Source organism: Ahaetulla prasina, chromosome 1, assembly GCF_028640845.1.
Source record: "Ahaetulla prasina isolate Xishuangbanna chromosome 1, ASM2864084v1, whole genome shotgun sequence".
Lineage (NCBI taxonomy): Eukaryota > Metazoa > Chordata > Lepidosauria > Squamata > Colubridae > Ahaetulla > Ahaetulla prasina.
This window is the reverse complement of record NC_080539.1, coordinates 40,884,814-40,912,685: the sequence shown is the minus strand read 5'-3', so window position 1 is coordinate 40,912,685 and position 27,872 is coordinate 40,884,814. Positions and strand designations below refer to the sequence as shown.

General features: G+C 37.9%; 1 protein-coding gene across 2 annotated transcripts in view; it reads left to right on the top strand.

The window, feature by feature from the left end:
- Positions 1-27,872, top strand: part of SPTBN1 (spectrin beta, non-erythrocytic 1) — a 192,886-nt gene that overhangs the window by 141,552 nt on the left and 23,462 nt on the right. For both annotated transcript variants that reach the window (XM_058164940.1, XM_058164941.1), the window contains 16 exons: positions 1,583-1,741; positions 2,535-2,837; positions 3,626-3,779; positions 4,937-5,807; positions 5,907-6,044; positions 6,489-7,245; positions 8,291-8,493; positions 13,305-13,395; positions 16,592-16,738; positions 16,909-17,172; positions 18,592-18,816; positions 18,967-19,056; positions 19,704-19,982; positions 21,156-21,286; positions 24,694-24,898; positions 25,930-26,304. In XM_058164940.1, the coding sequence (XP_058020923.1) occupies positions 1,583-1,741; positions 2,535-2,837; positions 3,626-3,779; positions 4,937-5,807; positions 5,907-6,044; positions 6,489-7,245; positions 8,291-8,493; positions 13,305-13,395; positions 16,592-16,738; positions 16,909-17,172; positions 18,592-18,816; positions 18,967-19,056; positions 19,704-19,982; positions 21,156-21,286; positions 24,694-24,898; positions 25,930-26,304 (4,392 nt within the window). The remainder of the gene's footprint in view (positions 1-1,582; positions 1,742-2,534; positions 2,838-3,625; positions 3,780-4,936; positions 5,808-5,906; positions 6,045-6,488; positions 7,246-8,290; positions 8,494-13,304; positions 13,396-16,591; positions 16,739-16,908; positions 17,173-18,591; positions 18,817-18,966; positions 19,057-19,703; positions 19,983-21,155; positions 21,287-24,693; positions 24,899-25,929; positions 26,305-27,872) is intronic.

Below are 27,872 nucleotides of genomic sequence, written 5' to 3'. Positions count from 1 at the left end.
AGTCTAAGTGCTATTGCTATTCTAGGAATTGAAGTCCACACATCTTAAAGCAGCTGAGGTTGCAAAACGGTCCCCTAGAAGATGTATGTGGTACACAGGCCACTAGGGAGTAAATTTTTGACTTAGATTTTTATGCAGAATGCAAGAACCTAACCACAAAATGCAAGTCACTTTTTGTGCACTATAGGAGTGTTTCTGTGACTTGTCCTGGCCTTGCTTCTGGATATTATCATGTACTCTAGTCTATAAAGAGCAGGACATTGAATATGCATTATTTTAAAATTATCATTTGGTTTCCTTGAGTCTATGCGCGTTTAGCTTTACCAAAATGAAGCCATTTATAATCTAAAAATAAAAATAGGCCTGCTACGGAGAATAGTTTTCAGGAAGAAAAAGAGTGTTGGGATGAATAGAAAGAATATGTTGCTACATAACTTCCCTTGCCCAGGCAAACTCCCTATTCAAGTAGGAACAAGAGAGGATGTTCAAAGGGAGAGAAGTATATAATGAAACTACTGAAACTTATTGCCTGCAACAAAGATGCTAGAAAAGAAGACAATCGCTTTACTGGTTCAACCAGATGAACAGCAACTAGTTTGACAAGATCTAGTAGAGATAATGTACTTTTAGAAGGATAACACTATATAATTTCCTTTTCATCCTGGGTGCAATTCTCAGGGCAGCTGTTGCTTTCATGCGTAATTGCAGCAGTAAATTCTTCATGTGTGAAATTGCTTGTAAGTTCTTAAATATCCTTAGGTTCGAAACAGCAGGACATCTGAAGATTGAATACAAGATGGCCGATTAGGAATTGAGAATTGTTTATTTCTTTTATAAGGAAGATCCAATAAATGGACTGGCTCCCTTGTTTACATTAAAACATGCAATATATTATATGGCCTTTCCTTCAAACAGACATCTGACCAAACATTTTGGATTAAAGGGTGCTGAGCATTAACTGCACAGGGAATTTGTGATGTGATGTCCTGTTTTTTCCGTGCTAGATTAATTCACTTTATTGCAGTATTGCTATGATGGCTTTTGCTGCTTTAATTGTGCTTGCAAAAGTTTTCAAGATGCATTTCTTCATTTCTTGGGAAAGTACATTTGTTGCTAAGATAAGAATAGCATCCTGACTAAAGGAAGTCCTATCCAATTTTTTCTCCCTTAGCAGTTTTTCAGATTTTTCACTGTAGCCCAGAGTCCTTGACAGGTTTCCTTTTATAAAGTGAAACCTATCTTTTCTGAGTCAGCCATAAGGTTTTGTCATTCAGCATCTGACTATTGCTATGCAGAATCTAGAACCCTTCAAATGAACCACAGAGAGGAAAACTCCCAGGTAAAACAATAAGATTTTATTCTATTTTATAGGAGTGTAAATACTAATACTTCTAATGCTTTGATCAGCCCTTAATGTCACTCATTAAGGGCTTTGCCTCTGAGGTTTCCTAAATAATACCAGCAATCCAAAACTGTCTTATTAAATTATTATGTAATATTGTTTCAAGTGCTGAAATTAACATTTACATTTCCCAATTTTTTTTCTTTGTGTAAACTGCACATTTTTTAATTACTTACTCAGGCCTGGGAAAGACTGGAAAAAGCTGAACATGAAAGAGAACTGGCATTGCGTAATGAGCTCATCCGACAGGAGAAACTGGAACAACTTGCTCGCAGATTTGACCGTAAGGCAGCTATGCGGGAGACTTGGCTAAGTGAAAATCAACGACTGGTTTCTCAGGTGACACTTTTAAAGCATTTAGGCAAATAAATGCTCTAACTCGGGGATAATTCCCACTTGCATTAGGGGGGTGGACTTGTTTCTCTGCATTTCCTTCAGGATTGTAAACAAACCTACACTGAATTACTTATGAACGACTTCCTTGCACTAGTATCAATCAGAGAATGCAGTTTGTCTACAGAAAATTAAGTCATGCTCAGGTTTTTTTGCAGACTGTATTTTTTTTTAATTTCTAAATTTATGTTGATGCAAGATTCTACCAGAAATAGCAATCCTTACTGAATTCTAACTCTTCATCATAGACCATTTAGAGAGACAACCCTATGGTGGCATCATCATGTCAGAAATGTAAATGTAAATGCCTTGTTAGAAATTATGACTAAGAAACTGGACTAAAGTTTACTAGTCAAAATGAGTGCAAGTCCGCCATTCCACATGATCAGAATACGTGCGTTTGCATTTTTCAAATGCAAAATATGATATAACTTTATTGAGTAGTCTGTCAAGAATATAGGCACAGCACTGACTGGGTTCATACCATGGCTAAGCCATGTTTTCTCACCAAGGCTTCATTGAATAAGCCACAATTGGAGAATTGGAGGAGCAAGATGGGGGGAAACTTCCCAGGTCAACCAAATCTTTTAAACAAGTTGCTGGTCAGATTCTACCTCCCAAAGCCACTTGATCCTAAGCCAGTGGTAGACCTGTGACAACTGCAGAAGTGTAATAAGAGGCTTTATGGTAAACAATCTCAATACCATTGTACTAATCTACTTAATGCTTCCTCTTGTAGGACAACTTTGGATTTGATCTTCCAGCTGTAGAGGCTGCAACAAAGAAACATGAAGCTATTGAAACAGATATTGCAGCCTATGAAGAAAGAGTCCAGGCAGTGGTTGCTGTTGCCAGAGAACTTGAAGCAGAAAACTATCATGATATTAAACGCATCACTGCAAGGAAGGATAATGTGATTCGCCTATGGGAATATCTCCTGGAGTTACTAAGGGCACGCAGGCAACGACTAGAGATGAACCTTGGTCTGCAAAAGATCTTCCAAGAAATGCTCTATATTATGGATTGGATGGATGAGATGAAGGTAAATGGCAGAACTGTATGCCAACTGTATTCAGAAAAATAAGCAAGCTTTCATTATACATTTATTAGGCAGCTGCTCACATTTTCCAATGAGATAAAAGTATACACAAAAGATATGCAGATTCTGTGGTTATAACTGTTCCCATTATGACTTATTTCAACTCTTGAGTTAACAAGGAGGCTAGAATATATTCTGAAAAAGTAAAGTAGATTTGGATAAATCTTTGGGCCTAAAGCTAATCCTTGATTTATGTACTCAATTGGGATCAAAACTCATATTGCTAAGCAGTGAAATTGTTAAGTGACTTGTGCCCTATTTTACAGCCTGATCATAAGTCTTTTTTTTAGCACTTTCATCACTGTGAATGGTCATTAAACAAATAGTTGTAAGTCAAGGACTAGCTGTATATCAAATTGTAATAATTTTGTTGCTTTGGATCTTTCAAGAACCAAGCTGCTGCCAGTACCTGCTCAGGGTTGTTGTTTTTTAAAGTGTTGTGTTGTCCATTGTGTTAAGAACTTATTCCCACTTTTCTTTTACAGAATAGTACAAAATAGACACTTAGTCAATTGTGAAGTATGAATTAGTGTATAAAATCAGACAGGTGAGAAAGAAGTGCTGAGTTCTGTATTTGCAAAAGTATTTGTGTTTTATGGGAAATGATGGGCAAGTGCAAAAGATCTAAGAAGGGATATTTATGAAACAGTAGTCAGAAAAATATCATTCAATTTTTTAAAAAATAAACAATTAGGAATTTATGCTTTCCCCAATTGATTATATACGAACAGGTGTTGCTAGTGTCTCAAGATTATGGCAAACATCTCTTGGGGGTAGAAGACCTGTTGCAGAAACATGCTCTTGTGGAAGCTGACATTGCCATACAGGCTGAGCGAGTGAGAGGGGTCAATGCATCTGCCCAGAAATTTGCTACAGATGGGGAAGGTAAGATACTTGGGTTCATTCTTAGATGTGTACTTGACCTGCTGGTAGATGCCAGTTCTAACCCCATGTATGTTAGGTATTCAAAGAGATAGAAGATACTAATTATTACTTTATTGTAACCACCCAAAGTTACCTTTTGTGAGTTGGGCAGCCACATAAATTAGACCAGTGAGTACATAAAAGTAAACTGTCAAGTGGAAGGGAACATACACACCCAGATTCTCTGGATATGCCTATTCCATCTTATATCTGTGCTTCGAGCACAATATTTAAATAAGATGTTCATCTGTAGAAACAACACATGTAGATAAGAAGTGTACAGTCATGAAACCATATGTATTTGATCAAAGTTGGCACCACTGGTTATATAGCAGTATACGTTTAATTTCTTGGCCAGTAAAATATGCGTTAAAAAAAGATTTAATAATTATGGTGACGCAGCCCCAGTTCCAGCATTTTTCACAAATTTTCCTTTCCATTCCTTCTTTCTGGCTTAATGTAGCTAGCCATTATTCCAGATGTAATAAAAACAAAAAGCCAGCCAAATCTGACCACAGGATGTGACGGGTTTATATAAGAAAAATCTGTTGAGGATAATGATGTACTCTACCTGGGGTTTCTTCAGAATTTCCTACAGTTTGCTCATGTTATTTCATCACATCACAGAAGGAAATGTTAAAGGACCTTTTAGAAGAACAGACTATTTTACTCCCTCTATTGGATGCATAGAACTTGGGCTGTCTGTTTGCATTTTGGGAAGTGGTGCTGGAGAAATGAAGAGTGATGTCTGAAGTTCCACCAGAGAGTTGCTTTAGCTTATGCTAGGAGATGTCTCTGAAGTTTGCATGTATTAAATTGAAATCATTTAGATTGAAAAATCTATGACCAGATTTTAAGGAACTAGCATTCTCTATGTCTAACCGATTAACAGCAGTTGGAAGGTACCTTATAGGTCGTCTAGTCCAACCCCCTACTCAAGCAGGAGACCCTACACCATTTCTGACAAATGGTGTAGGGTGATTCTTTTTTTCTTTTCTTTTGAATTGTACTTCTCTGCTAAAGCACAATTGACTAGGTGGCTATAAAATCTGTTGGTGTACATAATGTAATATTCTCTTGTGATTAATTTTTCATGTCCTCTTTCTGCCTGTGGAAAGGTTACAAACCCTGCGATCCACAAGTTATTCGGGACCGTGTGGCTCACATGGAGTTCTGTTACCAAGAGCTGTGTCAGCTGTCAGCCCTACGTCGTGCTCGCTTGGAAGAGTCACGCCGTCTTTGGAAGTTCTTCTGGGAAATGGCTGAAGAGGAGGGATGGATGAGAGAAAAAGAACAGATCTTGTCATCAGATGATTATGGAAAAGACTTAACCAGCATTGTCCGGCTTCTTAGCAAACACAAGGCATTTGAAGATGAGATGAGTGGTCGGAGTGGTCACTTCCAACAAGCAGTCAAAGAAGGGGAAGATATGATAGCTGAGAATCACTTTGGGTCTGAGAAGATCAGAGAGAGGATTTCAGATATCCAGAATCAGTGGGCTAATTTGGAGCAGCTCTCTTCCATACGGAAGAAACGACTGGAAGAAGCTTCCCTACTTCACCAGTTTCAGGCTGATGCTGATGACATTGACACATGGATGTTGGATATCCTCAAAATTGTCTCAAGCAGTGATGTTGGCCATGATGAATATTCAACTCAATCCTTGGTTAAGAAACACAAAGATGTGGCTGAAGAGATTGCGAGCTACAGGTCAATAATCGATTCTTTGCACGAACAAGCTAAAGCCTTACCACAGGAGTATGCAGAGTCCATAGATGTACAGAGCAGATTGTCTGGAATAGAGGAAAGGTATAAAGAGGTTGCAGAACTCACCCGGCTTCGTAAGCAGGCATTGCAAGACACCTTGGCTTTGTATAAGATGTTCAGTGAAGCAGATGCTTGTGAACTTTGGATTGATGAGAAGGAACAATGGCTGAATAACATGGAGATACCTGAGAAACTGGAAGATCTGGAAGTGATACAGCACAGGTAAGAGGTCTTGTAGCTTTTTTCAATTCCATATTCATTGAGCTGTGGGCTTAATCATTAATGCGTGTTGGGTCTTTTTTTTCTTTTTCCCTTTTCTAGATTTGAAAGTTTAGAACAAGAAATGAATAGTCAAGCATCACGTGTTGCTGTGGTCAATCAGATAGCTAGGCAGCTGATACACAATGGCCATCCAAATGAAAAAGAGATCAAGGCACAGCAAGATAAGCTCAATACAAGGTAATCTGGTCTCATTTTGTCTAATTTTTTAAGCTTTAAATGCATCTTTTATCTAGGGCCAGACAGTATCATTGTCCATTCAAAATAGAATAGATGCATTTGCTCCTGAAAAATAATAATCATCAATTGGAATTTATTTTTGTCAGCCAAACTGGCCTCTCTACCCTAATTAGGTTTGCCTACTTTCTTTATTCAGAGTTTCTAATTATTTGCCAATATCAATTAAACAAATGATGTTATTTGCACCCGCTTCTTATAGATCTTTTGGAATGCTCAAGTACTATAGAATGTAATAGAGTAATATAGTCGTTCAATTTTAAAGTATTATATTGAGAATTACAAATAAAGAGGCAAAAAGCATATGTTTTGAAATGTGGAATAGAGAAGCAATGATGAAAAGGTGAAGTTCACTGTTTTTTTCCCCTCTCTGCATCTTTGCTTTAGGTGGAGCCAATTCAGGGAACTGGTGGACATAAAGAAAGATGCTCTTATCTCAGCTCTCAGTATCCAGAACTATCATCTTGAATGTAATGAAACCAAATCTTGGATCAGGGAGAAGACTAAAGTTATTGAATCCACCCAAGAGCTTGGCAATGACTTGGCTGGCGTTATAGCTCTTCAGAGGAAGCTAACTGGAATGGAACGTGACTTGGTAGCTATTGAAGCCAAGCTCACTGATCTCCAGAAAGAGGCTGAAAAGTTAGAATCGGAGCATCCTGACCAGGCTCGAGCCATTCTGTCTAGGCTTGCTGAAATCAATGATGTTTGGGAAGAAATGAAAACAACTTTGAAGAACCGTGAAGAGTCCTTGGGAGAGGCAAGCAAACTGCAGCAGTTTTTGCGTGACTTAGATGATTTCCAGTCCTGGCTTTCCCGGACCCAAACAGCCATTGCCTCAGAAGACATGCCCAATACATTGATGGAAGCAGAAAAGCTGCTTACACAGCATGAAAATATTAAGAATGAAATCAATAATTATGAGGAAGACTATCAGAAAATGAGAGATATTGGTGAGATGGTGACCCAGGGTCAGACTGATGCTCAGTACATGTTCTTGCACCAGCGTCTGCAGGCCTTGGACACTGGATGGAATGAGCTTCACAAAATGTGGGAAAATCGGCAGAATCTTCTTTCCCAGTCCCATGCCTACCAGCTATTTCTTAGAGACACAAAGCAAGCAGAGGCATTTCTTAACAACCAGGTGAGCAATTATCATGACAAGGATGCTTGAATGCTCAGAAAGTGGGTTCGGGCAACTTGTGATTCTCCAAATGTTATGAATAGCATCCCCCTCTGTTGAACTGGAGTTCAACAACATCCGGGGACGGGGTGGGGGGGGAGTCACACAATGCCCATTCTTGCTTTAAAAATGCCAAAATAATGAGATTAAACTGACTGTCTTTTTGGAGGATAACTTCAGAGACACATTGGTAGCATTTTAGCCAGCCACATGAAAATTTAAGCACATATTTGTATTGATAGAAAATTAATTTGATCTCAAATTAATCTCAAATTAATCTCAAATTAATTAATTTGAGATATTTGCCTGTGGGGTAGTGATCCTTATTCTCAAGAAACCATTTTCTGAACAGACAAAAAGTCTTTTGAAAAAGTTTTTGTATAAGGAAGCTATGATAATAAGCTACCCAAGTTGATATATTGACTGTAGTCAGGTAACACATACCTGATGGATCAAGAAGGAGTGACAAGCTCATGTTCATCTTGCATATCTTGCTCTGGTTCCCCCCTCCCCTCCCTCATTTATTGGGTACCTGAATAAAAGGCTTTCTGGTTTTCTCAAACCTTTATAATCCTGTATTGGAAGAATGCGTCAAGCCACAGTTGAAGAGAAATCAGGAAGTCATCTTGTTGAGCTTGCCACTCATTCACAGTCCTCCAAATCATGATGTTGGGATCTATATTTATCTATATCTATTGAAGGTGATTATAAATGTGTGGCATAGTCTTGCAAATGGTCCAATAGTTCTACCTTTGTGAAGATTCGCTTTTGGCTCAACAAGATTAACAAGTATCTAGAAATCAGTTTGTTTAGATATGGAAACATGTTTAAAAATTCACGGGGATTATGTTTGGGTCAACAGAGGCCATTTGCACCAGACATATGCAAATCAGTCTACTGCTCTGGTTGAATGTATTATATTAACGTAGATAATGTTAATCGTAGACTAAACAGCCATGAGTTGTAGAATAAGTTATATCTTACTCTATCTCTTTTTTAATTACAGGAATATGTTTTGGCACATACTGAAATGCCCACCACTTTGGAAGGAGCAGAAGCTGCAATCAAAAAACAGGAGGATTTCATGAACACAATGGATGCCAACGAGGAGAAGATCAACGCAGTTGTAGAGACGGGAAGAAGACTGGTTAGTGATGGCAATATCAATTCAGACAAAATCCAAGAGAAAGTGGACTCCATTGATGACAGGTATATTCATTAATAATATTCGAGAGAGCTGTGTACTTGCCAATTGCACAATTTCATGAATAAGTTACAGTTGACTGGATTCACACAATACATTAAGCTACAGTCAAATACATTTGACATTTGGATGTTCTAGCAGAATATTCATTGAGTAAGATGTTAATTGAGGACAGCAAGGAAAATTATTTAATGTTTTAAGCTGAGCGTGATTATATGGATGTAATGTAAGACTATTGTAAGCTGCTAGATTCATATAACTGGGTCCAACACACGAGGAGAAAAAAAACAGCAATTGAGTTCAAGCACTGTGATCCCTCATATGACTAGAATCATGCTATGAGGGCTATGTGAATTAATGTACCAGGTCTATTCTTTCCATCTAAGCATTTTCCATAAGTTGTCCAGGTTTATAAATTGTATTATGAAGCTACCAGAGTAGAAGTGATGTGTAGCTGGGATTTCTGAGAACTGAATATGCTGGTTGATGGTTCCTGACTATTTGTCTAACACACCTGTTGAGATTAGGGAAGGTGGCATTAGAGCATAAAATGCGCTTTGTTTCCAAGTGAGAATGTTCACATGTCAAAAGTTGTTTTCTGACATTTTTTATGACTTGACCAGTATTCAGAACAAATTTAGTTGAATGTCAGAATCTATTGTTCTTGCTCTGTATTGAACATGGACCTCCTGTAAATTTACTTTGACTTTAAGTTATGCCAGTTTAGGCTGGCTCTAACTTTAGTACTTTGCTGGCTGGTATTCCCTTTTTTAGCTTCCTATGTTGGGCTTACCAGGCTGTAATACCACAACAAAATTGCATTTCTAATTGCCCTCAATGATGTAGAATAATGTTCTACATTAGAAGCAAGCACCAAGTTAGAAAAATAAGTTGAAAGGGGGATCCAGGATAGACTTCAGTAGTGGAATTTAGGCACCACGATGATGGCATCATCTCTTCTCCAGTGCCAGGGGTGTAAAAATTCTTTGCATGGGCTTTCAGAAGAGTAGTTATTGAGGGGCTGTCACACAATTCCAAGTTCAGTAGACCTTCCCAGCTCATATATGGCTTTAAGGTTGTTAATAATAAAGGAAAGTGACGACATCCTCTATCAGCACCAGCTTATAAGGGTACCTAACACATTTCTTGTATCATCTTCCTTGCCAAGTCTGTCTAAGCTTAAGTGCCAGCTATAACTTACATGTATACTCACCCAGCCACTTCACTAACTGTTAACTCTGCTGAGTGAGTGGCGCATCAGATTGAAGATTTTGTACTGGCACTTTGGCTGAGGCAATGTGCTTTTCCAAGTTCTAGCTAGCTGTCAGTGCTCATAGCTGGGTGAAAATAGTACGTAGTTTAAATATAGACAGTCCCAGGTTCAGTTGTATCTCCAGTTAGAAACTTTCAGCTATTTAAGAATAGCCATTAATAAACAACAGTATGTATCTGTCTATGTGTATGTACGGATATGTATGTGTGAATGTATAGAGTTTTAGGGCATAAATGGAACATTAAAACCAACCCCCATTTAATCTTAGATGTTTTAAAGGTATTAACTGTAGCCTGGATCGACACTTTTTTGAATCTTGGGTTGTTACATGGTTATAGTTTCCATAATTTGCACATCCTAATAATGGAACCTATTGACTAAATTCAGACAAGCAAAGGGTAACATACAAAAGACATCATGTTTGTAGCACAGTTAGGGAACTTAGTAGTAGTTTCCCACTTTGCATGATAGAGAAAACATAGTGAAAATGTTCTGGTTAATTTTCTTGTTCACCATGAAGAGATTGTGTTTATAGCTTTAAAAATGTTGTTCATATTTCAATTTATTGAACCAAGATATAATAACCAAACCTTTTAAAAACTGAGTTGCTGTTTCTCATTTTCTTTTGAGTCTAAATCCAGTATAGTCTTAAAGAATCACTGATATTTGATGCCTTCGTTATTTCTTTTTAATGTTCAGCAATCTGAATTGTTTTTGTTTAATTCTGCAATCATCTCTTTTAAAAACAAAACTTGCTTATAATTAGGGAACCCTTAGAAGTACATACCACAATTTCCTTTTTCTTGAATACATAGGTACAATCACTTGCAGAGTTATCTTAAGCCTGTTACTTTATTTAAGGATTATGAAAACCACCAGCTTGATTTGTAAGAGTTGGTTTATAGAATATTGACTCAAAGCCAAGGCTTATTAAAGAGCTTTTGAGGAACTATGCCTTGCGTGAGAAAAATTCGTAATATGCAATTGAATTATTAACAGAACATTTTGTCAAAGCATTTTAATTTTCATGCAGTTTTTTGGGAAAAAGTGGACAAGTTTTGCCCTTTATAGTGACAAAGAAATTCTCATTGCTGAGTGGAAAAAAATTGGTCCACTTTCTGTTACTAATTTTTACAGGAAATAAAAATGTAACCAGTATCATTTTAAATTGACATTCTATATGAGTTTTGATGTCAAAGCTATTAAGAGCTACCACCACAAAAATATTTTATTTTTAAAAAACAAAGGCTACTATGGTAATGTTATTTTAAATATTTTTTTCATTTCTCCTCTATTCAGTGAACAGCATAAAACTATCCATACCATTATTTGCACTTCAGAAATCTGGATAATCACTAGAAAGCAGTAGTTTTCTTTCTTTTCTTTTCTTTTTGAATTTATATCCCACCCTTCTCCGAAGACTCAGGGCGGCTTACACTGTATTAAGCAATAGTCTTCATCCATTTGTATATTATATACAAAGTCAGCTTTATTGCCCCCAACAATCTGGGTCCTCGTTTTACCTACCTTATAAAGGATGGAAGGCTGAGTCAACCTTGGGCCTGATGGAACTTGAACTTGCAGTAATTGCAAGCAGCTGTGTTAATAACAGACAGACTTAGTCTGCTGAGCCACCAGAGGCCCTTTCTTTGTTTGCTGCCCCCAATGGAATTTTGCCATCCAGATTGGATAGCTTTTCAGTTGGTTCTTTCTCATTAAGAGTCTTTGGCAAGATATTTTTTCCTTTCCTAGCTGATGTTATATACTGACGTTATACATTTGCTACAATAATCAGATAAAGCCGTGATGGTGAACCTATGGCACGTGTGCCAGAGGTGGCACGCAGTGCCATCTTTGATGGCACGCGAGCAATCACCCAAGTTCAGCTCTGCTGTACATGCGCGCGAGCCTCCCACCAGCCAGCTGGTCTTCGGGTCTCCGCTGCACATGCGAGGGGGGATTTATGGGGCTACATGTGTATGTGGGGGGAAGCACGCATGGCAGGGCATGTGCACATGGGCGGGGCACGTGCGCATTAAATTTTAAGGCTTCAGGTACACACGCTTTGGGCACTCGGTCCGGTAAAGGTTAGCCAACACTGAGCTAAAACATATAATGTGTCTGGTTCAGAGTCGTCCTGCCCCCCCCCCCAGTGTTTCTGAATTCAAAAGATGATTTTAAGTGAGCCACCCTCTGCTTGCCTGTTTGATACGTATGGGGGGAGGGGGGGAGATCTAAATTAAGAATGATTAATATTCATAATATTAATTTGTTATGAAATAAATATTATGAAGCCAGTGAAGACTGAAAAAACATTTCTGTAAAACGTCTGTATTCCTGTGCATTCAAACTCATTCTTTAGAAATTGTGTAATACAAAATTATTTTTTAAAACTAATTACATGTAGCTCACCAGGGTTTCTTGAACTGTCCACCTCTTCTGGTCAGCTTGAATGTGCTACTGTAACATGCTCCATGTAGCCTGTCCTTGATGGGTGTCTGGTAGCTTCACCTGGTGCAAAATTTAGCGGCATGGATAATTTATATGTACCCCTAAAAGGAGGCAGGCTACACCTCTGCTCCATATGCTGCATAGTTACCATTTTGATTCTGGATCCAATTCAAGATGTTGGATTTTACCTTTAAAGCCCTATATGGCATGAGATCAGATTATCTGAAAGACCATCTCTCTCCATCCCATCAAGTCCAGCGGTAGAGGCATGTTATAGGTCCCATCAGCTAGGGCAGTGATGGCTAACCTTTTCGGCACCAAGTGCCAAAAGTGTGTGCGTGCGCACACAAAGCGTACACACTCATAACGCAATGCGTGCGTGACCCCCCCGCATGCCCCCCTGCAAGCACATGTGACCCTCCCGCATGTGCCCAACCCCACCGTGCATGCACACCCATCTTCCGGATGCGCCCCACTCACCGCGAATGCGCGGCAGAGACCCAAAAACCAGATGGCCGGTGGAAGATGCACGCGCATGCGTGGCTGAGCTGGGTCGACGGCTCGCGTGCCTGCAGAGAGGGCTCTGCACGCCACCTGTGGCACATGTGCCATAGGTTCGCCATCACGGAGATAGGGAGTTCCATCTGACAGAACCAGGAGGCAAACCTTTTCTGCTGTGGCACTGGCCCATTGGGTGAGATTAGCCCCATAATGGGAACTGCGATCCAACAGTATATCTGAATTAATTCATACATTTGTTTGTTTGTTAAAATTTCATATTTTTAAGCCACTCATCTCAGACGTGTGGTTTATTATTCATAAATATTCATAAGTTATTCATATTCTCTTTTTAAATCCCCAGCATCATCATGATTGTACAAATGATTATGAAGGTGTTTCATGTTATTCTTTTGTGTGTAGGGAAATTTTAAGGGTTGTCATTGTGTCCCGTATTTCAAGGGGTTTGGGGCTTGTTTAGAAAAAGTCTAGCAACTAAACATTAGAAAATAACAAAAAGTGCCGTTTCTATTTTGACTGTTCAATTTGCTAAAAGTTCCAGCACTGAAAAATATCTTCTTTGTTTTTATACAGACATAAAAAGAATCGTGAAGTGGCCAGTGAACTTCTGATGAGATTAAAAGACAACAGAGATCTTCAAAAGTTTCTTCAAGATTGCCAAGAGGTATGTTTTCTTAACCCATTGCGAAAATGATTCCTCTGTTCCCCTTCAACAGAAGGTACTTCTGTTTGTGTGTATCTCAGTTTGTCTTTTAGGTCCGACACATTAATTAATAACAGATGATAACTATTACCTCTAGACCAATTGATTAATGGCAGACAGTCCTTAATAGCTTTCATTATTCCTGTTTTTGTTTTGCTAAACCAGCAATAGTGTACCATTTTATTTAACAAACCAAAAGCCTTCTAGAAAGGTCTGTTCTAATGTAACAACAATGTTTTCCTTTCTCTAGAGCCCCTCTGTGAGGGGAAATGGGCAGTTAAAAAGTTAGGTAGGTAGGTAGGTAGGTAGGTAGGTAGGTAGATACATACATACATACATACATACATCACTTAAACTAAAATGCCTAATCATAAGTTCCTAGATTCTTCTTGTCTCCATTGCTTAACAATTACATACATTTTGCAGTCAGATACAGCCACAATATTTTTCCTACAGAAAAATAATAATGAAAATTAAAAGAAGGCAGCCCTGTAAAAGAGAACCCATTCTCTCCACACATTAATCTCTTGTGAAAAAAACTCATTTTCTTGGGACATCAGAGAGCTGCCTCAAGTCAAGATAAATAGTTCTGGACTATTGGACTTGTGGCTTGATAAGATTTAAGGGAATTTTGTATGCTCTTATTCAATTTAGATGTTAGAGATATAAACGAGTTAAATGAAATCTTTAGATTTCAGCTTCTGAGAACCAAGGACCTGAGGCAGAGAGCATGCTAAACAAAGCTCAAGAGTATTATTCATGATCAAGAACTATTGATAAAAATGGAACTTAATAGTCACAAGCAATGGACATAAAAGAAGTGCCTCATATCTCTGTGTTTTGATTGAGTGTGTGAGGTTGAAGTAAACAATGCTCGCACCAAGCACAGCAAAGCCTAGCTTCTCATAATATGAGTAGCCTCTAGCAGGAACCATTCTGTCTACCTTCCTGGCTCTTCCTTTGCTATAAAAGTTTTGCTCTTCCCCCCACATCTCATCCTATGTTTTGCCACTCTTGGACCCTGAGAACATCTCTTTCAGTAAGTCAGGATAATATAGCTTCAAAGTGAACTTGGTGCTGCTTTGGGAGCAGACCAGCTATTGTCCAGTTGAAGGCTCAAAAAGAACCCTTCCCAAAGCCATGAACGACCTCTTTGTTATGTCCCTTTGAAAGGCAGATTCTTCTAATTCCCGCAATTGCAGATTTTCCTTTTATTTCCATCTTTAACGAGCCTTTTATGAAGTGACCTTTGGAAATGTTCATGAATGAATGAAAAATGGTCTTTGTCAACCAAAAATAGAGGGTGGCTGGCCGAGCTGTCCCATTCTGCTCCACTCCCTTTGCTTGGATAAGACTTTATATGTGGGAGAGATTTGTTGTAAGCTATGAATCAGATCTGTTGACATGTTTTCCTCTTGGGGGTGGTTGGCTGGAAAAATGCAGAATGTGCAGCTTCAAAATGTACTACATTTTCTTAACCTTACAGAAAAAGAGTTAGCAAGATTTGGATATGGTTACTTGGGAGAAGTCTCTTGTTAATAACATGAGGTTGAACTGGTAGCCAGTCCTCTTTGTTTGCCTGTAGAAGAGAAGTGATAGGTCTCTTTTACATATACTCCCAAATTTGTTCCAGAGGTTCAGAGAATTCAGAAAGGAGAAGGCAAGGCAACTTCCTATTGTATGGAATTTACAGAATTCCATTCCCATAGTGTTAGATGAAGCCTTTGATTATAGTCTCAGACAGAGAAAAAAGCTGTGCCACTGTTAACATTCTAAAGTCCAGCTAGCATAAGGGCACTGTGTTGACAATTGAATGTGCACAGACCACTGTACTCTATCCAGTGTTGTCTCTTCTGATAATGATGTCCATATGAAAAGCAGGTTATTAATGGTGGGAATTTCAGTAGGAAGGGCTTTCGTGTCAAACTCTTTTTTGTCCAACCATTGAATAAGCAAGAGTTCCATTCTCATTACAGTCCTCCCCACAGTTCTGCATAACAAAGATTTTTGCAAAAGTTTTTTTTTCTAGTCAGGTTGACATAAGGTCTTAAACTCGTGCGTGTGTGTGTGTGTGTGTGTGTGTGTGTGTGTGTGTGTGTGTGTCCACACACACACACACACACACACACACACACACACTGCATATCAGGAATTTAGGTTGTGATTTTTTATATGAAAGGTAATGCTCTATCATTGAGCTACATTGTTCCACCAGAATTGTATCTGAAAAATTTGCATAGGGCCTTCAAGGATTTTTCTGTTTCTGACACTGAGTTAAGCTGTCTGTGCCTTTTTTTAATCCATGTGTGACTATATTTCAATCTTATAAATGTGCTTTTAGGCTAAGCTAGACATTGTGGCACCAGCACAGCTTTGGATATGAGAGGGTCCAGCCAGCTGCAAAGTGGCTGAGGGTAACTTCATGCTGAGAAGTAACAAATGGGAGACCTAAATTCACTCCCATTTCCATCTTGTCTTTTGGAAATCTTCCCCTTACTATTTTTCATGAGTTATGAAATAAAGGTATACATAAGTGAAATGGCCTGAGGGAGAAATTTTGGCAGGAGAAAGCAGCAAGCAGTTCTGCTTTCCTGTTGAAACTAAGACCACATTGGTGTTTGAAAATATAGATCTCTGTAAGTTAACGTTGAACTCGTATTTTAAATATCTTCACTTTGGACATTTTCAAAACCAATGTCTTTTGCTTTCTTCCTTACCTTCCAGTCCTAGAATTATGAATGTTATGATTTAAGGGATTTTAGAGAATCATTTCTTTTGCAAAGCATATGGCATAATTTCAATTTTCAAAATAGTTTACAGTTTTTATGATGATAAGTATAAAAAAATTCCCCTAAAATATAATCATTACAAAACTATTAAAATAGGTAAGAAAAGCATGATGGGATAGAATCAACTCTTAGAGACATTTCAGAGTAGAAGGAGTTTTTTATCTGTTTATAATAACAAATGAGACATATAAGCTTTCCTCAGAATAATGTCCTTTGGTCCTGGAGCTAGTTTAGAAAAGATCCTATTGGAGACCAGTATTTCCATTATGCGAGTACTAGCATCTGGACTTAGTCAGCTGATTGAAATTGTCAGAAAGTTTTTTATGGCTGCGGCCTACTTAAAGTTAAACATTTCCATAATTTTTCAGCTATCTCTCTGGATTAACGAGAAGATGCTTACAGCACAAGATATGTCTTATGATGAAGCACGGAACCTTCACAGCAAGTGGCTGAAACACCAAGCTTTCATGGCTGAGCTTGGCTCCAACAAAGAGTGGCTTGACAAAATCCAAAAGGTATGGAGCACGGGAATGGTGGATTGGGAAAGGCATTTGGGTTTACTTGTCATGTCCCTTCAGGAACATGCTAGCATAGAATCATCTGAATTAGTCCTACGCATATGGAATTACCAGGTTATGGCAAACTGAATTAACTGTTCTTGGTTGATCATTTTGTTTAATTTTAGGAAGGGATGCAGTTGATTGCCGAAAAGCCTGAAACTGAAGCAATTGTGAAAGAGAAGTTGACAAGCCTACACCAAATGTGGCAAGAACTGGAAAGCACTACCCAAACAAAAGCTCAGCGGCTTTTTGATGCCAATAAGGCTGAGCTGTTCACCCAAAGCTGTGCTGACTTAGATAAATGGCTGAATGGCCTGGAGAGCCAGATACAATCAGACGATTATGGCAAAGACCTCACAAGTGTCAACATTTTGCTGAAAAAACAGCAGGTAAAGCCTTTGGAGTAGTAAACTTTGCCACTTTGGTAATGGACAGAAAGAGGAGCAAAAATGGTGAAATATATATGAGTTTATTTATCTATTTATTCATTTTTATTGATAAAAATTCATCTGAATGCCTTTCCAGTTGGATAGAATTCAAGCTGACTACAGTGTTCCATTATTATATCATTTTTAGGTATTTGGGATACTTCTGTTAAGAAAAGCAAATGTATCATGTGAAATATATCAAATATTACTAAGCTGAGTGGTATTTAGTGGGGCAGTGCAGTGCTTTGAATTCAGAAATGCTTCATAATGTTCAACGAATGAATGCATCTGGCAATTTAAAGCGGCTGTGTTTTTCCCCAGAATTCGTTGGGCTGCCCTCTGCAGTTGCAGCCAGATGCTACATACATACCCATACCCGTTCCAAACTATTATTTATGCTTGCAGATCTATAACCTGCATAGCCATAGCATTTAGCAATCTTTGTTTCCCAGATATAATCTGGATACAAATCTCTTCATCTGCTGTGTAAAGCAAGGAGAAAAAAAATATCTGAGGGTTCATTTGTCAACAGTTCATGGCAGTCTCTAAAAGTCTATAAAATATCTTTTGTACACCATGTCCATTTGATGAGGACAGAAATAACACAGTTGTCCTTGGCTGATTCATTGCTATAGGTTTTCTTCGTATTCTAGAGATTTGTCTGTCAAATATGTAAGGTATTAATTGGAATTGATTTTCACAACAAGAATTGAAATAGGCACTGGTTCATATTTAACCTTGATAAACTTGTGTATTCTTTTCTTTTCTTTTCTTTTCTTTTCTTTTTGCAAAATTGTGTTTTGAATGATTTGACTAAAAGAGCTTGACAAAATGAACATCCAAGCTATTGATGAATTTCTCACCTCATACATTGCTCTGAATCACAGAAAACTATGTCACAGAAAGATTGAACCTTTGCAAAAAGTCTAAGAAATACTGGAAAGAATTACACAGAAAATCCAGAAAATTCTGAAAATAAAACTCGAATTTAAACTGCAAATATTTGTATTGGGCAGGACCCCAAAGAATATAAATGAAAAGTACCACAATTTATTAAGAGATGACTGACAGCAGCAAGAACCAATGTAACACAACATTGGGAAAGACAAACCTTTCCAATAATACAAGTTTGGGAGACTAAAATTTGAGAATGCACAGCAATGAAAAAACGGACTGTATACATTCCTTATATAAAAAGGGAAGTTGTTTAAAAACAGTAAAATGACCCAAATAGAAGTGAGCTGTAATCTCACTGGATAATATAAAAATAAGTAGCAATTAGTGGCTGAATCTTTTTGTTTTGTGGTCTTGCTGATGTTCCTTAGACGGTAATACCACTTTAGTAATGGTTGAATATCTACATTTTCATTTGCATTATAGATGCTTGAGAATCAAATGGATGTCCGTAAGAAAGAGGTTGAGGAGCTGCAGAGTCAAGCCCAGGCACTGAGTCAGGAAGGCAAGAGTACTGATGAAGTTGATGGTAAACGCTACACAGTGGAGAAGAAATTCACAGAATTGCTGGAGCCCTTGAATGAAAGGAAGGCTCACCTGCTGGCCTCTAAGGAGATCCATCAGTTCAACCGGGATGTGGAGGATGAAATTGTGAGTTTAAAAGTTATTCTCAGTTACGGCTTGACTTATTTTATAAATTTTCTGGCTAGCACACAATGCTATTATCCAGTCTCTTAATTCTTGTTATACTTCCTTCCCATGTCTGTTTTCCATATTGATCAGTATATTTTATCTGTCTAGTTGTGGGTTGGAGAGAGGATGCCTATTGCCACATCCACAGATCATGGACACAACCTTCAGACTGTTCAGTTGTTAATTAAGAAAAATCAGGTAAGAGCCTAGAGCCTGTTAGCAACCTTCAGATAGGCAAAATATTCAAAATTTAGATTCTTTCCTTAACAAATATCATGGATGAAGTTTGTGGATGAATGTTCTTGTTTTTTTCCTTTTCCTTTCCACTGGCATATTTTTTACATTAACTTTTTAATGAATGAAAAGCATCATTCACGCAATGGTATTCTAATCATCTGTGTAAGTTTAAGGGGCTCCTAGATTTTATATGCAACTGATAGAAACTAATCTACCTTAGTTTCTGTGATAGAAACTAAGGCTATTTTATGACCACTGCAGAGATAATAAATGGCACAGTTGTTTGAATCTACTCCACTTACCACAGTGAGCTGGTTTATTTCTTATGTCTGATTGAGTCTCCCATTTTGCACACATCATGATTTTCTGCAACAAAATCTTCTGACATGGATATCAGAGGTGCTTTGGGCATTACTTGTTTAAATCATAAGTATATGTTGACTTATCCAATGAATTAATCTTTACCCAATCTCTTGTTCTCAAGATGAGAGCAATTTTGTGTAATGATTAGAATGCTGGCCTAGAAACGGACTTCTCATTATCTTTTCTTTTAAGCATTTGTTAAACTACTCCTAGTATGAGTATTAAATTCCCCCTACCCCCTTTAGACACTTCAGAAAGAAATCCATGGACACCAGCCTCGTATCGATGACATTTTTGAGAGGAGCCAAAACATCCTTAAAGACAGCAGCCTTAATGCCGAAGCAATCCAGCAGCGGCTCACGGATTTGCAGCAGCTGTGGAACCTCCTGATTGAGGAGACAGAGAAACGCCACAAGCGCCTTGAGGAATCCCACAAAGCCCAACAATATTATTTTGATGCTGCAGAAGCTGAAGCCTGGATGAGTGAACAGGAGCTCTACATGATGTCAGAAGAGAAGGCCAAGGTAAGGCAGCTTCCTGCTATACAGGAACCTGAGCTCATCTGCAGTCACTGAGCTAAATCAGTGTTTTTCCACCTCAGCAACTTTTAAGATGTGTGGACTTCAACTCCCAGAATTCCCCAACCAGCTTGATATTAAAACTGTCACGCATATAATGTATAAACACTTTACTTTCGTTCCTAAAGACTGTATGGATGTTAAATATAGAATTAAAGACAGGTAGGTAGAAGTCCTGACCTTGCTATCTTTTGACTTGAGTTCAGTTCACTGTGTTTTATTTCTTTTTTGATGAAGGACACATACATGTTTCTAGAAAAGACCTATTCTGTTTCAGATTTCATAAACTCAGGATAGGATTCTTGTAATTTGGATTTGAATAACCCAGATTTAAAGCAACAAAAATATTTTAAAATCATTGAACTTGAAATCAAAAAGCAGCACAGGGGTAAAAAGCAACAGGCCTGACATACATCCTATTGTGGCATGTCACTGGCTTGTAGTTTATGCCCCATCACACCTGTGCCATATTGTGACCCATCATTATAGTTAGATCATTCAGTTGACTTACTTTCATTAGAAATGCTGTGGTGTACTACAGCTGTATTTTAAGTCATTCCTTTCATTTACAAAACAGATAACTAGTCAGTTTTCTTACAGCTAAACGACATTGAATGATGTGAACAGGATTAGGGAATGTATTCTCTGTCCTCTATAATCCAGCACTTTTGATGTGACTTTCCATAGGTAACAGTAGCAGCATTGGGAACTGTAAACCTTGAGTTAACAATTTTCCATTTAGCAGACTTTAGAAACATATTTCTAGATGTCCTGACATCATCCTCATATGATAGGCACGTCTAGTGCAAGTAATGTGGGCAAGGCAATTACATTTATTTTATATAATTCATAATGACTTAGGTAATTTGAATAACAAAGTTATTATGCAAGTTGAACAAATTATAAAATGCATGTCAAAATTGCCACAAATTATATAATTTGCTTAATTTGCTTAATGACACAATAACACAAATGACAAGTCATGAATTACATCATTGCAAGTAACACAAATAGTGGACGACCCTCTTACCAAACGGTCAGGAAAAGGCTTTATTATATTCGCAAATTAGGATAATTTGCCATTTAATAAACATGATTTGTTCTCTCTTGAAACTTTAGGATGAACAAAGTGCGGTTTCTATGTTGAAAAAACACCAGATTTTGGAACAAGCTGTAGAAGACTATGCTGAGACAGTCCACCAGCTTTCCAAGACCAGCAGAACTTTGGTAGCAGATAATCATCCAGAGAGGTGGCTCCTACTGTTCTGCCTTTATAATTTGCTTTTTTTCTTAGGCCTTGTAAGAACTGCTGTGCTGGATCTGATGAGTGGTTCATTAAAATTAGCATCCTTTCCGTTTCTGAGATCTTCTAAATTTACAATTATTCTGGGTAAAAAAACAAACAGTAAGATTAGCTCATAGCCTGATTTAGATCTAACAAGCTGCAGATTTCCTGTTCTGCTCAAATATTCCATTTAGTTACTTCCTCGCTCCTTCCTTTTTGGATTCAGAGGGAGACTTAGAAAGCTTGTGCTTTCAGTTTTCAATAAACCATGGTGTTGCATGATAACTGTATTCAAGGAATTTTGAGCTGTAGTTTATTACAAGCCAGGAAACTATGTTTATTTCTTCATTATATAGCAATTCCCTCATTGTTTACTCCTGTCTATGAACAAGTTAGCACAGGTTACTAGATGTAGTCCTCAACTTATGTCCATTCAAATTACAAAAGACCTCCGCAGGGTTACTTGAACAGATTCAAAGTGCTGGTTGCCCATCCCTTCCCAATCATGTGATCTCATTTTGGGTGCTCAGCAACCATCCCACCTTTACAGCCGTTTGCAGTGTTCTACAGTCATGTGATTGTAATTTTGCCAGAAACCAGAATTAATTTAATATTATATTTGCTTAACAACCATGGTGCTTCACTTGACTGCTGCAAGCAAGGTAGTAAAATTGGTCATGGTCACATGATAACCTGCTTAACTGATAAGACTTGTAAGCATAATTCCAGGCTCAATTATAGTCATAAATTAGGGACTACCAGTACATCATTCATCTGAATCCTTCTGGCAAAATTATTTATTCCTCCACTCAAGAAAATATCACGTTCTTCAGTAGGACAGGCTGCCAGGAATAGAGACCAATAAAAACAAAAAATAAAAATCTTGTTCTAAAAAGAAGTGATGATAATAATAGGAGATGGAATGGGGAAAGAAAAGAAAGCAAGAAAAAAATCAGGCATGGATTCTTAATCTACAGTTTCTCTAACAGTGCAATATAGATATCATAAGGTAAAGTTTCCCCTCACACTCTAGTCATGCTAGTTGTTCCCCACTCTAGGGGGTGGTACTCCTCTCCGTTTCCAAGCCCAAGAACCAGCACTGTCCAAAGACATCTCCGTGGTCATGTGGCTGGCATGACTAAACGCTAAAGGCACACGGAATGCTGTTACCTTCCCACCAGAGGTGGTCCCTATTTTTCTACTTGCATTTTTTACATGCTTTCGAACTGCTAGGTTCGAAGCTGGGACAACAAGAGCTCATTCCATTATGCAGCACTAGGGATTCGAACCGCTGAACTGCCAACCTTTCAATCGACAAGCTCAGCATTTTACCCACTAAGCCACTGCATCCCTTATAGATATCATACTGTGATGTAATTAAACATTATTGCTTACTTTTTTATATACATAATATCAGAGAGAGAAGAACTGATGTAATGGGCTTTCTTCATTTCTCTTCATGTGATGGAACATCTGCTGCTGTTGATAGCTGAGAGAGAAAAATTGCTCAATACTTACTGTCTTTTTCTAAATGCTATTAAAATTGTACTCTCATTTTATAATTGAATGGCACCACAACAAAACTCCTTTTGGAGATGTGTGTATGTATAAAATAAATTATTACTTCTTGACATTGTATACTGGCCTGTCAGGTAGATGTTTAAAGTTTCCCAAGCAGAGTAAGATGTAAATAACTGATTTCTTCTTCAAAACTACAATTTTCTTTATCAGAATCTCAAACTGCAGAATTATTCAGCATTCAAAAATTACTCCTTCTGAAAAAGGCAATTGGAATTGGAAAATCAAATGCCAAGTATATAATAGAAAGGTCAAATAAAATAAAAGAAATTGTGTATTGTATAATTCATGGGTATATATATTTAACAGAACTTGTTGGTATTCACATAGGACAAGTGGGCCAGAGAAAAGTGGAGAAATCTAGCAGAGAAATAGAACAGTTTTAATTTTCTCTGTAATTCTTCATACTGTCTGAATTCTGGCACATTCCCCATCTGTATATGCTTCCAATTGTTGTTCATTGGTTGGGAAAGAAATTATCCATCTAATGGAATCTGATTAGTTTCCTCTGGAAATTTTAAAGTCACAAGCTGGGAGGTGCCTTTTATTAATGTGGACCATTTGTTTATCAGTAGCATTCAGCACTGGCAGAAATCCAAGCAGTCCAAGCCAAGTTCATATCCTTCCTCTAGGTCATGTGAAAAGTCATAGGATTAGATTGCTAGATCTGGAATGTATCTTAACATTCTCTCTCATACTTGTCTTTTAGCAAAACAGAATATGAAGCTATGAGACTGTGTGTTATTTGTGACTATTTTTCCACAGCCAGGAGCTGTATTACAAGTTAACTTAAAAGTATAGGCGCCCCATTCTGCTGGAGCTAATGAGATAAGTTAATTAATTGCTTGCAATTCTGATTTGGCTCCCGAGGCAGAGATTGGAACTGGGTGCTCCCAGATGCATTAATGAGAGCTGGTGTGTTGTATTGGTAAAGTGGGGCAGCCCAGAAATTCCATTAAGTACATCACCCATCCATACATGCATACCAATTGTTACTATATTTTTTTTACAAAGCTACAGCCTGAATTGCCAGGAACATTAAAAAGTGCTATTAATGCTTAGATGCTGATTTTCAACAAAAATAATAAAAGATAAAACTCTCTCAATTTCTCAAGTAAAAGCAATGGAAGAAATAATAATAACAATAATAACAACAGCAGTCGAAGAGCTGGCAGCTGTGATTGCTCATTGTTTGGTATATAATAATAATACCTGCTGCAATAATATCTTTAACACATTTAAACAATATCTCCCTATCCCAGGTTCTTAGCAAGGACTGGCTGGGTGGATAAAAATGTCAAGTCCAGTCTAAACGTCTGGCTGACTGCAACCAACTACAATAACAACAACAATAATAAATTAAATTCGTATGTTGCCCAACTCTCAATGCAAAACGTATCTCTTTAAGAGAGGCTTCGATGTTTTCCTTTTGCTAAGTAAATATCTTCTTAAATAAAAAAGAAAAATTATGCATTTGGTTGGTCACAGTGGCAGCAGAGTATTACATTATATTGGTCTTGCAAGATCGAATCTGGGTTGGTCACTGGGACCAGAGATTTACCCTTCCAAGCTTTCGGACTCATGGAGCCCATCTTCAGGGAATTTCTCTCCACTGGAATATGTGCTTTGGGCTATAAGATTATTATTTGATCTTAATTCTGATCCAGCAGAATTTGGGGGTTAATTCTGATCCAGCAGAATTTGGGGGTTGTTACTATATAATTAACTATATTTATATGGACTTATTTAAACTAGGTCTAGATGGAGTTTGTTTTTCATCTTTTGTCTCCACAGTGAACGTATCAGCATGAGGCAATCGAAAGTGGATAAGCTATATGCAGGCCTGAAAGACCTTTCTGAGGAGAGGAGGGGCAAGTTGGACGAGAGACACCGGCTATTCCAGTTGAACCGTGAGGTGGATGACTTGGAGCAGTGGATAGCAGAAAGGGAAGTGGTGGCTGGATCTCATGAACTGGGACAAGATTATGAGCATGTGACAGTAAGTAGCCTGGATTCTTAGTTCCTTTCTTTTATTCACTGTATGGTAATGTGCAAGATTGGAAAATATAGTTGATATATACAAAATTGTAATCAAAACATAAATGCAATAAAAAATTGTAATCAAAACATAAATGCAGTAAAAATGCTAAATATATAAATATATAAAATATTAAAGCACTCTGATAAATTGAAAACAGTTTTCCAGCACTAATGCCCAAAGCAGGGGTGAAATCCAGCAGGTTCTGACAGGTTCTGGATAACCAGTAGTGGAAATTTTGAGCAGTTCGGAGAACTGGTAGTGGAAATTTTGAGTAGTTCGGAGAACCAGCAAATACCACCTCTGGCTGGCCCCAGAGTGGGATGAGAATGGAGATTTTGCAATATCCTTCCCCCAGGAATGGAGAGAATGGGGATTTGGCAGTATCCTTCCCCTGGAGTGGGGTGGGAATGGAGATTTTGCAGTATCCTTCCCCGCCACGCCCACCAAGCCACACCACGCCCACCAAGTCATGCTCACAGAACCGGTAGTAAAAAAAATTGGATTTCACCACTGGCCCAAAGCCTATCTAAGACTATATTTGCTTTCCACAAGAAGAATATCAGAGATGGAACTAGCTAGGCATGATGCAGTCTTGCCCAATACAGCAAACAGAATGTGTTAACTAATATGTAGGATAAATTTGTATATTTCAACTTGCATTCTATTGTTGTTAATTGCTTTGAATATCATATGTAATGAAAAGCAGAAAAATATACTGGGTATTTTTGAGCCACAGAAATTAATTTAGGAATCAGAATATATATTACATATGATGCAGTTGTCAGGGTTCCAACTCACCTGACCAGAGCCATTTTGAAGCTTCAGTGTTGCCAACAGTTTTGCTTTATTGATGTCCATTTCCCTTTGAATATAACTTTATCCAGTATATTATTAGTTGGGCAGTAAGCTTTGTGTGTTCATGCTACATCTTCCTCCAGTTTATCATTTTGATCCAAGGCTTATTTACATAAGCATCTTTTTTCTCCCAGATGTTGCAAGAGAGATTTCGTGAATTTGCCCGAGACACTGGGAATATTGGACAGGAACGTGTTGATACCGTCAATCGCATGGCTGATGAACTCATTAATTCTGGACATTCTGATGCTGCTACTATTGCTGAATGGAAAGATGGTCTCAATGAGGCCTGGGCTGACCTCTTGGAACTCATTGACACAAGAACACAGATCCTTGCAGCCTCTTATGAACTACACAAATTTTACCATGATGCCAAGGAGATCTTTGGACGAATACAGGATAAACATAAGAAGCTTCCTGAGGAACTTGGGCGGGATCAAAACACAGTAGAAACCTTGCAAAGGATGCATACAACATTTGAACATGACATTCAGGCCTTAGGAACGCAGGTATGAAGAGCCTGTAGCTTGCATGACTTTGGATTCAGGAAAGGAGAGTTTGGGTTTTTCAAATTTGTCAAAAGTTCTCTTCATTATTTTCTATTCTTGATTTTTACATCCTCCATGTGTTTTTCTGCAGTTCAAACCCTTATAATAATAATAAAAATAATCTTAGTTTCTTTGTATATTTATTATCAGAGAACTCACTGTCAAAGGATATGACAGTGATTATCAAGTGATCAGTAACAGAGAACAGACAGGTTGATCAGCCTAATATTTAAATTGATCCATTTAGAAAATTCAAATAAATACCAACTGCTAAAGAGAAATAGTTAGAAATAACAGTTATTTTCAAACTCTGTGGCAGCATGAAGGAATTCATTTAAACAGTCTTTATAAATGCTTGGAATCAATGGACTTTTGGATAGACTCAGTCTTATTATTTTATGTATATTATTTGGTTGATTCCTAAGGCTACCCACTCTTCAATGACTCTGGTACATTTGCAAGCAATTAGAAACGATAAGAATTACAAAATATTAATAAAGAAACACACTGGGGAGGCATTAGTTTCTATTATATTTAGATTTATTTATCTATTTATCTTCTATGCCTTCCATCTCTCCATCCAAAGTGACTCTGGGCGGCTTAAAGTACATAAGAGGATCCCTGCTGAATTAGAGCAAAAACGCACATTATCAAGTATTTTGTATCCCTCAGTGGTCTATGGATGCATTTGGGAGGCTCACAAACATAAGAAGATTATTAGGCCACTTCTACCTTTGCTTCCCAGCAATTAATATGTAAGGTATCCTACTTACATTTTGGCAGGTAATACAAAGCTATTAAAACTAGCAGCCACTGATAGAACCATAATTCATGCATTTGTCTAGGCCAGGGGTCTGCAAACTTGGCTCTTTTAAGACTTGTGGACTTCAACTCCCAGAGTTCCTCCAAAGCTGGCTGAGGAACTCTGGGAGTTGAAGTCCACAAGTCTTAAAAGAGCCAAGTTTGCAGACCCCTGGTCTAGGCCTATTTTGATGGTAGCAAACACCATAATTTACCTATTTGGTATCTTTTTTGGCACATGGAAAATGTTCATGCTAGAATAGGGACTTGATTTGTTGATGGATGGTGAAAAAAGCTCTTCTATAGAAAATAAATTCCATGAAATTCTTCAATGGGGATTGTCAATTGTAACTTTCATAAAGTGGCTGGGCATTCTCTACAACTTTCCTTGATTTTTCAAAAAAACTTATTTTCTTTAACATACCGTTATGACTATCAAAAATTATAAAAGAACCCTATATGATTTTAAGCTGCTTTTTGGTTGAGGATTTTAATTTTTAAAAAGAGACAATAACTATAGATAGGAGGGAGGGAAGAACTCCGATATCTTCCTCCAAACATTTTCCTAAAATATCTAAGAAGTTAAAAATTTGATCCTCCCATTCATGGATGCAGGTTTGGCATGGGGGACCAAGGTTTGGTAATAGTGGCAGTGATGATGGTGTTTCAGAACTTATAGAAGGAGACTTTTAGTTCTGCCTCTGTCAGTACAATTTCTAAATGGGACC